The sequence below is a fragment of the Melospiza georgiana genome, chromosome Z (genome assembly GCF_028018845.1).
Source record: "Melospiza georgiana isolate bMelGeo1 chromosome Z, bMelGeo1.pri, whole genome shotgun sequence".
Lineage (NCBI taxonomy): Eukaryota > Metazoa > Chordata > Aves > Passeriformes > Passerellidae > Melospiza > Melospiza georgiana.
This window is the reverse complement of record NC_080465.1, coordinates 82,980,565-82,995,441: the sequence shown is the minus strand read 5'-3', so window position 1 is coordinate 82,995,441 and position 14,877 is coordinate 82,980,565. Positions and strand designations below refer to the sequence as shown.

Below are 14,877 nucleotides of genomic sequence, written 5' to 3'. Positions count from 1 at the left end.
CTGTTCAGTTAAGACCAACAGCACAAAGTTTAACAGGTACCACTTTCCATACACTTGGAGAAGACCCTTGAGACCTAACACTGGAAAAATCAGTGTTTACGAAGTTCCAGCTAGGAGAATTTTAAATAATGATGAAGTAGTTGTTACTTGGAATTCACAATTCTGAGTGATAGTTTCAAAAAGTGTTTCTTGTTTAGTCACTAATAATCCTGGATTTCAGAATGTCCTGTGGTGGTTTTTTTCTTGTTGTTTTGCTTTGAGGTTTTTTGGTTTGGTTTGGTCTTGGAGTTTTTTTTTGTGGCTTCTTTTCGTGATGTTTTGTTTTTGCTCTATTTTTTTAATAGTAATAGGTCTGCTTTAATTAGAAAGGCTGTAATATAGATTAAGGCATTAGGCAAATTGGAATCCTCCCATCTCTCAGTTCTCATCGAAATTATGAGACTGCTGGGAGAACCATTTAGATAATCAAAATTCCAGAATGTTGCATTAAGGCACGTGCAGTCATTGCAGTAGGATAAATGCTCAAAACCCAAACTCATGAACTTTGGAAACCTAGCAGGTGATTTTCTTTCTCAAAATAGACTATGACCTAGGTAGCAGATCCTGGAAATCTTCACCTGAGTAGAGCTGGTGAGGGCAATGATGTGACTAAAGGTTAGGAAGATAAGGACCAACAGAAACAATTAGACCCAAAAGGTATCCATACTGTTTTCTGGCATACAGATTCAGATTTATTCACCCTTCATCAGCAGTTAGGATTACAAACAGCAGGTGTTTTATGCAGCACCAAAGCAGGGGTCTAGAGACAGCCTGGGGAAGAACAGACAGAAACCCAGAAGGAAGTACACTAGGAAGATCTGACTTGCTTTCTTTGGGGTTACTTTCTTGAAATAAAGCAAGCATAACAGTGATGCCTCATTCGTCTGCAAGATAAACCAACCATAGGAAGAGGGGCTGAAGAAAAACCACACAAAATATTTCTGTCCAGTGGGATAAAATATTAATGGATAAAAAGAATAAGGGGTTTGGCTTAATGAAGAATTCAAGTTTTCAAATCTCAGATCTGAGGACTTTCCGCTCAGTAGCCTGAATTTTGCTGTTTTCTTATGGCTATTGAGTCAAGCAGGTTTTAAATTCAGATCCAGGGAATGTTGTGATCTCTGTGAAAGTGAGAGCAAACTTCAAGACTGAAGATGTCAAAATGCTATTGCACACTACAATTGATTTTTGTGTGTGTGTGTGTGTGTACAATTAGCTTAAAGTATTAATGGAAAAAGTAGGTAGTTGCATCTAATGATTTTTTTGGAGTAATCTGAACCATCTGCCTCTATATATTAAGGAGTTCTTTCTTTAATCCAGATTATGGCTGACAAACTGGTTTTGGCATTCACGTTTCACTAGCACTGTGCCCTTGAAGAGCTGATGTGGCTGTAGAAACTCTCTCGCTTACAACTGTTGTGTTTGAAAACATTTTCTGTTTGGCTTTCTTGGAGCTGTTTTCTTATAGCTCCTTTTTTTCTTTTTCTTTTTTTTTTTTTTTTTTTTTTCCTTTTTTTGAGAAGATGGCCTTTCTAATGAAAAGTATGTTGAGCAACCAGGTAAAGAATTTGGGACTTGGAGGTGGAGGGGACGAAAGCAAAGAAGAAAGCACCCCTTCTGATCCAGCAGCAGCTGCAGGAATGACCAGAGAGGAGTATGAGGAGTATCAAAAGCAAATGGTTGAGGAGAAGTGAGTACCTGTTCCCTTATTATGAGTACGGGGCTGATTCTTGGTAACTTTGTGCACATAAAAATAACCCAGGAAAAAGCCAAACATGCTGCTCTTCAATATTTTTTTTTAAGTAGATGAATCTTTGCTAGAAAGACTTTCCAAAATAAAAATTCCCCAGCTGGAAATGGTAAAATATTACATTTCCTCTTCCTGCCCCCCCTGTCCCCCATCTTGTAACTCTCTCCTATGCTTTCCTGCTCTCTCCACAGCTTGATATGCTGGACTCGTTCCTAGGTGATGTTACTTTATCTAGAAACATTTTCCAAGATGCTTGTAGTGCAGGATTTAATTCTCTAATGTATATGATTTGTTCTAGAACTCCACGTGGAGTACACTTTCAATATGCAATATTTCATTGTCCACATTTATTATGGCAGACCAGAAAAAGTACCGAGTGCTCATTTATCTTGAGCAAAGGTTTAAGATGGTTATTTTTTTTTTCTAAAATCTACTAAATAAAGCAGAACTTTAAAACCAATTAAGTCTCAATTTTGTCTGTAAAGACAATCTTTATCAATTGCTGTGTTTATGAAAACAAGTAAAATGGAAGACTTGGCGTGTGTAGGGGTTCAAAGCATGCATAATTATAAATAAAACGATTGACTTTTAAATCTCAAATGCATCTGTTCCTCTAATGGTCAATTACATAATGGTTGTGTAAATCCTTCTTGTAAGATGATTATAGGTGCCAGGTTAATGACTGATGGAATTTGAGGTATCCAGGTCTGTATTTAGCATCAGACATTTCAATCAGGAAGCCCTGAAGAGGTCTCCTTTGGTCTGGAAAAGACGTACAGAATGTTTTGCTCTGCCTTTTGTCAAGTGATATCTGAAAGAGAAATGACCACCTGCTGGCAGGAAGCTGCTTTAGGGAGACTGAGAAGAAGCACAGGATTCCTGGGACAGGGAAATGCCTGGGAAAAGAATTACTTGTGTACTGTTTTAAGCGGGGCATGTGTCCTATCCCTGCTGAACTGTACTGAGGAAGCCGGGCAGGAATACCCCCACAGGACAGTTAGAAACCGAGAGAAAAGATCAACTCTGGATGAGGTGTGGTGCTGTGTCAGAAGGCTCTGACATGGGCAGAGCATGCTCCTGTTCCAAGGCGCCACGGATTTTGCCCAGTGCTCAGCTGTGCAGGAGTGGAGACCAGAAGGGTAAATATGCCCTGCTGAACTTGTGCTCAGGCAGTTTAGAGCCAGTAACCAACCAGGCTTTGGGAACTTCTCAGATTTTAGATTTGTTTGTGGGGGTTTTGTTCTTAGAGGGAGAGAAATCCAAACGCTCATTTTGGAAGCAGAGGAAAAATAGTATTTCATTTTGGAAGTAGCTTTTACATGCCAGAATACCTATATTGAAATATGTTACCAAAAATCTTTGAGGAGACACATTTTGCAAATAAATGCATATGTAATCCAAAATAAAAAATGGTGCAGACCAGTTCTTAAATCTAAGGAAAACATTTTATAAAATCACAGATTAAGTCAGTGCTCTTCCATACAGGGAAGCTTCAGAATTCATTGCTCTTATGAAACAAATAATGCACGAAGAAAGACGAGGAAAATTCACAGTAACAGAAGCACAGGAAGTGTGGCCCTTTGGCATCACTTTATTGCTATTGCTCCTTTTTTGCCTTTGGACAAGTTACTTATCTTGGGGAATAACTCCCATGTGTAGCTTTTTGCAGCCAAGCAACTGGTTTAGTTCAAAAGATTGTTTTTATTAGCATCTTGAGGGAACATTTTTTTCTGATTTCCAGGATGGAAAGAGATGCAGCATTTGCACAGAAAAAAGCAGAGCGAGCTGTTCTGAGGGTTCACCTGAGAGAAAAGTACAGACTGCCCAAGGTAAGCCTGTAGCTCATGAGCTCTTCTAGTCCAGAGGCCAAATTTCAACCAATTTTAAACTGCCCATTCTTTTTTCTTTAGTGATCTTGGCACTGTCAAATATTTTCAGGAAAACCAAAATATTAAAGTAAAAGCTTCAAGCAACATATTTCAAATAATTTTTAATTATTGTGTTATTTTGTAGGCTTCTGCCATGGGGAGCAGAGAGGTAATACAGGACAGAGTACTCTTTCCAGGGGTTTGGATCACACATTTGCTCTGATCTGTCACTACTGGGAAGATGTTGGCATATTTAATTTATACGCCTCAAGGATATGTGCTTCTTAGCAATTTGAAAGTTTATTTGTATTACTCACCTGCCAGCTCTGAGTCATTACCACTCATTTTCTGATCAGTACTTTCCCATGCTTTTTGATTAATTAAAATGGAGAAAGGTAAAGAATCTCTCTCCTGTAAATTTAGCTGCTAAAAAATGTAAAAAATCCAAACCAGTCATTTAGGGACTCATCATACACAGAAAGAAACCAGCACCTGTAGCCTCATCGAGCCAAACTTTTAAATAAGCATTCAAAGTGGAGTTGGGTCACCTCCCAGTGGCTGTGTGGCTTCCAGAGGGAAGACAGGTGACATCTGAACTCAGGTAAGATGTATTCCACCCCTAAGAGCCTGGTTCCTCTGGTGCTGTAGCTGGGCAACATACCCTGAGGGTGAGTTTAATTACAGAAAGATTAATTATGCAAAAAAATTAAGTCCAAGATTTTAAGTGATTGATTGGATTGGAGGCCTAAGTCTCTAAACACCAGCATTTTAATTAGCAGCTGAGGAGTAAAATATCATTAGGCCTTGCTTTCCTTTTGGAGGCATGGGCTGCCAGAGCTTGCAGCTGCAAGAGGGGCTGCTTTGGAAAGCTCCAGGATACTCGAGTGTCCAGCTCTCAGCTAAACATCAGTGGAGCTGGGTGTCTCTGGTTTTCAAATTCTCCCCCTAGCAGTGCTTTTTGCAGCTGGAGATGGTGTCCAGGCACCAGCCCCCTTGGCTGAGCACTCAGAGACACGCGAGTCTGCTCTGACCCATCTCCAGGAGGATCTTGGCTTTTGCATGTACCAAGTACTCTCTGGGGCCATATTTCAGTAATAACAGTAGAATATTTGTCTCCAAGGTAGGAGAGTAGCTCTAAGCCAGAAAACAATATTGCAGGACACGTTTTCCTGCATTTGTTTCTCCCTATATAGCATTTCTTGGTTTTCATCAGCCCTTATGAAAACATGTTATAGCAGGAAGAAAATGAAACTTCTACATGCATGCTAATGTGTCCCTGTAAAACAATTCAGTGCTGTAACACAACACACTGGCAGCAAATGCTCTCAGGCTTGTGATAATGCACTAAATATTTTGGAAGTTGAAAGTAATTTCAGGTAGCCTAGGATGGTCTAGAAACACCGAATATCACCAGTATCAATCACTAGCAAGCATTTTAAGTAAAAGCATGAAATTCAGGACTAAGCAGGGCCCCCCTTTGCCATGTAAAATCTAAAGCTTCATGCTATCTGGGCCAGATTTGTAAGAGAAAGTAGACCCTTAATGAACCTAATCCTATTAACAGAGTTGTCAACTTAGGTTTGTCATCAGAAAGATGTTTTTGGCCATGAGACACTTGATCTATAGACAACTTTTTCATCTTTGGTGTATTCAGTGCCTCACATATATATAAAACATTTTTAAAACTATATAATCATAGACATTAGTATTTTAACAATAATTTTTTTTTAAACTCACCAAACTCTCTTATCCACTTGCTGCCTTTTTCCTGAACTGGGATTCAGGAATCAATTAATTTCTGCAAGGTCTAAACACAGGGGCATGAGCTGATGGTGAGCTGTGGAAAGAGGAGTCCCAAGGCAGGGGCCAGTAGGGAGCAGTCCCACTCCCCAGCTCTGTGCTCCAGGCTGTGATCTCTGGCTTCTCTGAGGGTGTTCCTGGGCAGGAAAGCTGCTGGTTCCAACATCTGGCTCCTTGTAGCTACTTGCAAGGGACTTGCAGCCCTTCAATTGCAAAAGGATGGTGTTGCTGCTGTATTGCTAATTTAAGTCCACCTGCAGGTCAAGGCAAGGTGAACTCTGATTTTGGATGTTACTGGTGCATGACAGGTGATGAATCACAGGATAAGGTCTGGAGTCAGCTACCTAAGGACCTCTGCACATAACCATAGGCAAATGTTACGGCCGGATAAGTCAGGCACAAGGAAAGCAGTACATCACATAGGGATGCTGGAAAAGAGTTTGGCTCCCTTGTGGATTAGTCTGTGAGCTTTGATCTTTTTAGTTTACAAGCAGACTTCATATAAGCAGCGTTGAACCAGCATTTGGTCTTCTTTGCTCCTTAAGTTGCACAGAAGACTTTAACATCGTTGTTCAGAGAAACGAAAGTGCCATTAAACAAACAATACCTAACTTTGATTGCTCTTCTCGCCTCGTGGAGGGCCGTGTGCTCCCTGTGAGGGAGCTTGACAAAACTTTCAGTGACAGAAGCTGCCTCCCTGAGGGACATGGCTGCTCCTGTGGGCACAGACTGTGTCTCCCCTGAGGGACATTGCTTTTCCTGCCCAGGGGACATGGAGCTGTCTAATGTTAAACTGTATCCTTTACCTGTGGGAGCCAGAGAAGTAATTTCCCCTGTGATGGTCAGATGGTGACCATGTCCTGCTTGCACTATCTTAATCCTTCTCACATTCACCTTTTTTCTCATTTCTGTACACACTTAGTGCTACAAAATAAAGTTGGTATGCTTGAACTGGACCCTTGCACCTTAATTTGGGCAGAGGGCTTTACTGTCAAACTGTAACAAAGCAGGTATTTAGGCAGTTTTCTGCCCACACCTACCTGTGTATCGTTGTATATGTAAAGAGCTCTCTTGCATCTATAGCAAAACAGATCTGGGACTGGCTACATCAGAGGCATAATCAGGGTCAAAAAATATTACCGTGCACTCAGACTCCACCGCCAATGCTGCTGAATTGCCAGAATAATGTCTGACCCAGTTTTGGCCTGGGCACTCTCCCAGGCCGTTCCCACGGCCAGTTTGGGAGTTGGGACAGGCGTTCCCAATGGCAGTTAGATGGGACCACCCTGTTTGGGAGGGCAGCAGAGTTCAATAGCATCCCCGTGGGTTTTCCCAGGCCAGCTGGCCTTGGGGCAAGAGACCAGCGCCAGCCACATTTAATTTAGTGAAATAGACATTGGTTCTGTGTTCGCTTTTCCATTTCAAATCCAAGTAAACAGGAATCAAATGCTCAAATGTTGGAAGGAAGCGAAGAGGCCGTACGTGCATCATGTGCTTCTTTGCTTCTTGTTGAGCAGCCCCACTCTGTTGAAGCTCATTTTAGGCCTACTGAAGCTAAATGCCAAGTGGGTAGAGGCAGGTGGCTTGGGCAGAATTGTACTGCTTTAGACTATATCTCAGTATATTTGTTTTTGGTGAGAGAACACTTTGAAGCCCCAAACTGTTGCACATCACGTCCCAGACTTCCATAGGACAGTGGGCTTTGGTGCAAGAACATGCCAGAAAATTGTTCACATTGACAAAGATGTGAATCACTACAGCAGTGTTCAGTGATGATGCCTTAAGTTGGAAATAATTCTAAAGAAGAGAACATGTGTGATTGTCTGTTTAGGGACAATTGTTCAATAATTAACATTTTTTTATCATCCTCTACTGCTGCTGGTGAGGATTTCAAAAGGGCTAACTCCTCTGATAGTTGCTGAATAAAAGCTTAAAACCATTTTTCCTGCTACACAATTAATAAAAAATACCTCTTCTGTTCAGGAGCTTGTTTCTAGCTCCCACAGATCTGACTCCAGCAACCCTTATCAAAAAGGTGAGGAGATATCCTCACCCATTTTATCCACATAGCAGTAACAATCCTGGTAGAGCTCCCTACAGTTTCACAGGAGATATGGGGGGAAATCAGATTAAAGGGAAGTACGGTCATTGCAAACAGAAAGCATGGAAATATGGAACCATAAATAGTGGTTATGCAGCTGACCACCCCAGCCTGCCTGTCCTTGCTGTGGCCTGCAACAACGCAGACATTGCTCATATATGTCCTTGCATTCATTTGTCCTTTCATTCATGCAAAACCCAGACCCCTCACTCTAAAAAACACCTCCTGCTGATAGCATTGCTGCTTATTCATATCAGGCCTTTGCTGCTGTCATGGTTAATTTTGGAGATGTAATGAGGCATTAATGCTTATCTTTGATGTGTGAACTGTGTCGAAATATCCTGTTCTTCTGAGCTGTGGATCCATCAGAATCCACCAGAAAATGTGAACAAAATCACCATTGTTTGAAAAATTGACATAATCCCACTGATGGAGTGTTTCAGTGGGCAGGCAGGAAGCAAGTGTGTGTAGTGCTTACTGCATCTCAGCCCTTTTAATTGCTTAATTAGTTTCTTCTCCCGTCTCCTTTTGCTTTCTCAGACGCACAACCAACCTCCCTTCTCTCTTTTGTTGTCCAAGTCCTCCTATTACCCCACTTGCCAGCGCTGCAACACTGATTATGTGCCAGGCAGCCCCTGCTCCTCATCACAACTCAGAGAGGCCAACCAAAGACCTAGACTGAGTTCAGACATGGTTTGGGAAGGTGGGGGGCCCTTTTTCTAGTGATTCATTCTGAAGTTTAATGCATCTTTCTTCCAGAAGGCTTCAGTTTAGTGCTGACACCTAAAACTCCCTCCACCTACCCCACCCAACAACTGAATAAGGAAATGGTACCTCAGCTCTTCTAAAGCCCTTGTTTCATTGAGCAGAACCTGACAGGCACAGCACAGCAGCTGATAGGCTCACTAGTGTCCTGCAGCATGGTTTTGGGGGCTACAAATAACTTGGAATGGAATCCCTGCACCATCAGCATGGCAAAGGTTTCTAAAATGGCAAGTGACACTGAGGGCTTCAGTTTTGACAGTGCTGAAGCCCTTCAAAGAAATATAATTGGCATTGCCCAAAAAATCTTAGAACTTTCGTGGAGGCTGATTGAGGCCCGGAATTCACAAGTTGCACACAAAAAATTGACTGAAAAATCTGTACGCGTTTCGGTTCTCCCTAAAAACCTAAAAAAGAACAAAACAAGAGGCTCACTGGTAGATCCTGGGAGAGCAGAAATAATCTCATCTGCTGGTTTTGTTCCCTGCTTTAGAGTGAATTGGATGAGAATCAAATACAGATGGCTGGAGATGATGTGGGATTGCCAGAAGACCTTCAGAAGATGGTGGCAGAAGATCAGGAGGAGGAAGAAGACAAGGACTCTATCCTGGGCCAGCTGCAGAACATCCAGAATATGGACATGGATGCCATCAAAGAGAAGGCACAAGCCACCTTCACTGAGATGAAACAGGCAGCTGAGCAGAAATGTTCCATGATGTAGAAGAGCCACCACTGCCCAAAGGCTGTAACTTCAGTCTTGTGTTGCTGGGGATGCAGAGGGAGAGCAGGCAGAGGGAAGCGCTTAGCTCTAGAGCATTCAATGTAAATATAGAAAAGTGATGAGAGAGAGACTTAAAACCCTGAGGGGAGAGTAAAATTTTACCTGCTGGGACTGCCTAGAACCAAGTTAGAATTGATCCTCAGTTTTTAACTTTTTCCCCCATGGAAAAAAATGGCTTTAAAACAATTAATATCGGAAAAAAAAATGTGCCTTTTTCCATTTTTTCCACATGACTGAAATGCTATTAAATGTGTATGTTTGAACAAAATCGTACTTCGAATAGAGGTAACCACTCATTTAATCCTGCTTTCAGAAATAAACATACATATTTCTTATCAGAACATGTCTGTTTCAAGCATCTTGAGGCAAACACAGCGCTCAGATATTGACATTTACTGCAAAACCTTGATTTTTAGAATCCTCTCAGTATTAAGTGTAGCAAAAGGCAAAAAGTGAAGCATGTAACTCAACAGCTTGGGCCAAAAATGTTGTCATATACACTGAGTGGGGGCTTGGAGGAAATAAGGCTTGGTGGCTCTCAGTGAGCTCTGCTCTGGGGCAGTGCGGGCTTCTCCAGTCTGCTTTCACTCCCCAGCCTCTCAAAGCACTTCAAACACCAAGGGACAGCAGTGGCTCTCTGCTTGTCTGCTCTGTGTGCCAAATTCTGGGGCTGGCGGTGCCGGCGCAGGCCAAAAGCAGCTCCCCACACTGGTTCTGGGAGTTGTCTCCATCGAAGGCTAAACATGGAAGGTTATGCCAGGGTGGGGCACCTAAACCTAAGGAAAGCCATAGTTCTCACTAATGTTAAATCTGCCTGTGCCTAGGGGACATGCTACTCCCAAGGAATTCTAGAAAATTAATGGCTTTGTAAGTTCTCCAAGAGCTAGCCTGGAAATTAAATTTGGAAATTAATACATGTAGCACCTTCCTACAGGTTTATAAGTCTCTTTCTCTCTCTCTCTCTTTCTGCCTCTAGCCAATCAAGTAAAAATAATAATTTTAAATTAACAAATTCACTAAGTATGATTTACCTCCTTTCTTTCTCTTTTCCTTCTTTCCTTGCTTGCTTCATTCCTCTTCTCTTTGTCTTTTCTCTCTCCCCTCCCCTCCTCTTGCTTGAAAACCTGTTATCCATTTTCTTCCCCACTGTAGCATTAAGAAAATATGCTTTTTTTTTCTTGCTCATTTCCTTCTTACCTAGGAAACACAGAGTTTACAAGTTCTGACCTTCCTTGCTCTTTCCAGAGGATGTTCTAGTGCATTAAATGGCTCTCATCCAACAAGTAATTTATTTAGTGGACAGAACCTATCTCCAGCAGGTCCCTCAAGCATCAGAGCTATTTTGCCGAAAACCACCAAGACTTCAGATCTGATTTCTTCCTCTTGGGATTCTGCTCTCACACGGCCCCACAGCATCGAATTATCTATGTGGAAAGATGAGTGGGGTATTTTAGGAGGTCTTTATGTACAGATAAAGTATATAAAATAGTCACCAGCTCAGCTCAACCAGCCTGAGGTTTGTGAGGCTCAATGCATTTCCCTCTGCACTGGTATAAATCTGGGGGCTCTCTCCACACTGTTGTGTAGCTTTACAGACTGAATTGTCCTATCTATGAAACACCAAAATAAACAAGCCTAAGGATTTTGACCTTTGAATTAAAATGTGCTTGGGACATCCCAAAAATCTTACTGAAAGCATCTGGTGCTTTAAAGGACCTAATTAAATTTGTCAGCAGATATATGATCAGCATTTTCACAGTTTAAAGGGTCAGAGAAGAAAGTACAGTCAGAATCACCAAACAAATGATTAATGAGATTCAAAAAAAAGTGTCAGGGCTGGCAGAGACAAGTGGGACTGGGAGGTGGCTTGGGACTGGCACAGGATGGGCGCCCAGCCCACTGAAGTGCTGCTGGTGCAGGAGTGAGCTGCCTTAGGCAGCACTGTTAGACCAGAGCTCCCACATTTAGCCTGGAGCGGCAGGGCCGGGGCAGGGCGGGCAAATCTGCGCTGCCCTCAGCAGGAGCCTGATCTCCAGCTCGCTGGAGGTGACTGCCTGCTCCTGGCAGCGCCTGCAGGGCTCATCCCCCCAGCACCGGCTGTTCCCAGCTCCAGCCGCTAGGCACAGGCCTGGGGAGGCACACGAGTACATGCAGGAGGTGGTGAGGCCACCCCAGGTACGGGCAGCCCTCAAGGGGCTCAGCCCGGGGGACAGGGCACAGGGCAGCCACTGCGTGTGCTGGTATGCGAGTCTGGGAATGCTTGTGTTCACTTCTGTGCACAAATGCTGGTGTACGCGTGTGCACGCAGCTATGCACGTGGGAGAATGGACAGGGACATGTCTGTGTGTCCGTGCATCTCTGTCAGGAACAGATTAAAGGGCTAGGTCACATGGCAGCTACTGCCGGACCGACCCTACCTGGGATTTGGGTTCTTAGAGTTAATAGGATCGCTGGAGCTCAAGGCCGTCATCCCATCAAGATAAATGTCTCTAGTGCCCACTCTTAAGCAATCCGAATTCAATTAGGCTAATTGGAAAACAAGTAAAGAAGGATTGTGTTAATATAGCCTTATAGCATGAACCTCCCCTCCCTCCCAAACGCCAGCACCCTCGCACCCAGCCCACGGTGCCCCCACCAGAAAGGGCTGCCTGGCTCCCAGAGCCCATTCTACACCCACAGCCTGCACAGACAGCAGGATAAGATCTCTGTGCAACTCCTGGGTGCCAGACAGGATTCTCGGAGGTGAGAAAACACAGCTGATTCTCCTGGGCAGATCAAGCAAAGTCTCAGCAGAAAAACAACGAAAGTGTGAGCAATACAGTGACAGGAGGAGACAATTTCCTCGTGCATTATGCTTCCAAGAAGATTCTGAAACTGCGCCCCTAGGAATTTTTGGGGAGGAAAAATTCCTTTTTTTGGGTTGTTTTTATCAATCTGCTGGATGATACAGAGCATGCAAACTGCAGGAGGGTACAGGTTCACTCTAGGTGAATATTTCCTCCTTTGCCTTGCTTCCCTCCTATTGATTTGCAGTCTAACCTTGGAAGCCCCATTTATCTTTCAGGGAGGTTCCCCCCTGCTGCACATCTTTGGTCTGGAGAGTGATGTCTCTCCTGTAGTGTGACTTCAAATCTCTGCTCTGCAAGGCAGTAATTATTTCACCTGGACATTAAAAAAAAAGGCAGGAGAAAAGGAAGGAGGAACCTGTGGCATTTTATGGTGCTGATTTCATTGCATGAAGCCACATCCCATGCATATGTCTCAACAGTGACTACAGGATGAAAATTACTTCCCTTTACTCTTCGCTGTACACGTGGAAGGACGTACAGCAGACAGCTGCACTTCTCCATCTTGAGAACCTCTGTTACTCTCCAAGCATAACTTCAGCAGAAATTTTAATAAAGCATTGCAAAAAAATAAAAAAGGTGATCAAATGGGGATACCCCTTGGAAAGGCAAGTAACAAATGCTGCCTGTTTCATCCCCTAACGAATACTCTCAAATTTGATTCTGGTTGCCCCCACAAGTTCCCAAAGGTCAATAGTCTTTGTAAAGCTGGGAGGTACCACAGGATCACTTTCTGAGGCTTCATACTAATACAATACAAATCCCAGAGGGCTGCAAGCGATTCAACTGACAGCCGGGATATCAGACCCAAAGGGAAAAGTTCAGTTACCATCCTTTGCCTATCTAAACCCTCTGTGCAATCAGAGGAACCATTAGACTTTTTCCCTCCCTGGAGCACTGTAATGCCTCATGCGTGTCACACAGTCTGTGCCTGAAGCATGGCAAGAGAGAAAAGACAGATCTAAAGCTGGAAGAGTCAGAGTTCTCTCTGCTCTGCTACACGGTTATGGGTTTTTTTCAGGTATTTTTTCAAATTGGGATCAAGGGAGTGGCTTCCTCTTTCAACAATCCCACTCGCCTGCCAGAAGGATGCTACAGTGACAAATGTAGCTCCACATGGAAAACGCAAGTGGAATATTCTACTGCTGAGCAAAGAGGAGCCTTCTCTGTCAGGGAGGGAGGTCTCTTGTGTTCTGTGTGGGACTGGAGCACCGTGCTCCAGGGCTGGAAAGCTTTTTTTCTGCCTCATATTGTAATTAACAGCAAAAAACCTGAGTATTGACTCTAACGGACAACTTTGACAGGTACCCCAAAAGCAACATCTTTACCCTTTATGGCGCTGACTAAAGGGGTTTTTGCTCCTTCATCTTGCATTCCTATCTTTCCTGACTATAACAAGCAAAACTGATTCCTAATTTTGCCCAGGACTTCTGGAGGGACAGGTGTGTTTTGTGCTGATTTTGAGTGCTGTAAACCCCCAGCTTCAAATTAGAAGAAATTAGGGACATTGCACAGTTCATTCATCTTCACTAATAGAGTTCCTGGGAAACACACATGTAGATTAAAGGAACACAATGGCCCCTCGCTGATTGCTTTGAGTACCCTCCAATGTCCCTACAATGGTATTGACTGGCTCTTTATAGTGTCCACAAAAGCCACACTAACCTTTTCTTGTCTCTTCTGTTGGCCTCTTCCCTCCGTGCGAACAGAGGTCTGAGTTCTTTCGGCCTCAAACCAACCCCCAAGCAGTCAGTGGTGAACTGAGGCAAACCTCACCTGAAGCTAGGAAAAGCCGTGCACTCCTAAAAGAAACCTGCTTTGGGACATCAGAACATAAACTTGCAAAAGGTGTGGACGCTGGCAGAAGCAAGCACTGCCAACCTTTGAAGTGATTCCTCTGAAAAAATCTACATGATATGGAGCCTGATGGGGAAGAAGGGGAATAAAAAAATGCAGATTTATTGAGAGAGGTCATACTTATTAGACTAGCTAATATATCTGGAAGAACAAGCAGTAGCAGTGGTGCTTTTCTTCCACATTCACGCTCCTCAGGCTTCAAATGGAAGCATCCTAAAGCTAAGTGTAGAAAAATCACTCTGGATGTTACTGCGTTTGTCACATAAACAAGCTGGGACAAAAGGTAACTGGGAAGTGCTGGTGTGAAAATGACAGAAAGACAAAAGCAGGGAAAATATCGATGCAGGATACGTAATGCTGTTATCTTGTTGGTTCTGTGGAAGGTCCACGTCTTCCACCAAGTCAAGTACAAAGAGAAATGTGTGGGATTCGGGTCCCTGCCTCACCCCCAAAAACATTCTGTTCATCCCCCATGAAGCTGTGCCCTGCCTGCTACCGCTCCCAGCCCCACTCGCATCGTGGAGTACAGGGTCACCGAATCAGCTCTTCTCACAGGCTCTGTCCTACAGCAGCATACTTGAAAACTTCCTCGCAAATATTGCTTAGAGCTTCCTCGGGTTTGTGAAGTCCGAAAGGCTGAGCCCACCTCCTGCGTCCATCCTGCCCGGAAGCACCCGGTCTGTGAAATGCCTTTGGAGGCAATCGGGCGCAGGGCGAGTGTCCCGCAGAGCACCAGCGCAGCGGCTTTTACCCCAGAGCCCCCGACTCGGGCCGGGGCCGCGGATCGTCCCGCAGGGCAGCGTTCGAGCGGCCGCCGTGAAACCGGCGCCCCTACAAACCGTCCGGGAGGGACCTGGGCTGAGCCCGTCGGACAAGAGAAACGCGGCGAGGCTCCGAGAGCCGCCGAACCCGCTGTCCTCCGGCCCGGCTCCTCCGGTCTCCCGCCCCTTCCCGTCCCGTTCGCCGAGTCCCCTTTACCGCGCCCCCGGCAGCGGCTGCCGCGGCTCCCGCCGTCCCGGCGCTGTCCCCCCGTGCCCGGCGCGCCTCTCGCCGCCCGTCCCACCGCGGTTTCC

The 14,877-nt window shown here is 44.3% G+C and overlaps 1 protein-coding gene across 1 annotated transcript; it reads left to right on the top strand.

Moving 5' to 3' along the window:
* The first annotated feature begins 1,562 nt into the window (after positions 1-1,562).
* On the top strand, positions 1,563-9,041 carry CPLX4 (complexin 4). Its single transcript, XM_058044266.1, has 3 exons — positions 1,563-1,729; positions 3,531-3,618; positions 8,814-9,041. Exons 1-3 carry the CDS (start codon positions 1,563-1,565, stop codon positions 9,039-9,041), a joined length of 483 nt encoding a protein of 160 aa, XP_057900249.1.
* The last annotated feature ends 5,836 nt before the right edge of the window (positions 9,042-14,877 follow it).

What these genes read in the sequence shown, in the direction of transcription:
- CPLX4 (XM_058044266.1), top strand. Translation starts at nt 1,563, where the DNA reads ATGGCCTTTCTAATGAAAAGTATGTTGAGCAACCAGGTAAAGAATTTG. An exon ending in AAGCAAATGGTTGAGGAGAA is followed by an intron (nt 1,730 to 3,530) that starts GTGAGTACCTGT and finishes TCTGATTTCCAG; the next exon opens with GATGGAAAGAGATGCAGCAT. An exon ending in AAAAGTACAGACTGCCCAAG is followed by an intron (nt 3,619 to 8,813) that starts GTAAGCCTGTAG and finishes TCCCTGCTTTAG; the next exon opens with AGTGAATTGGATGAGAATCA.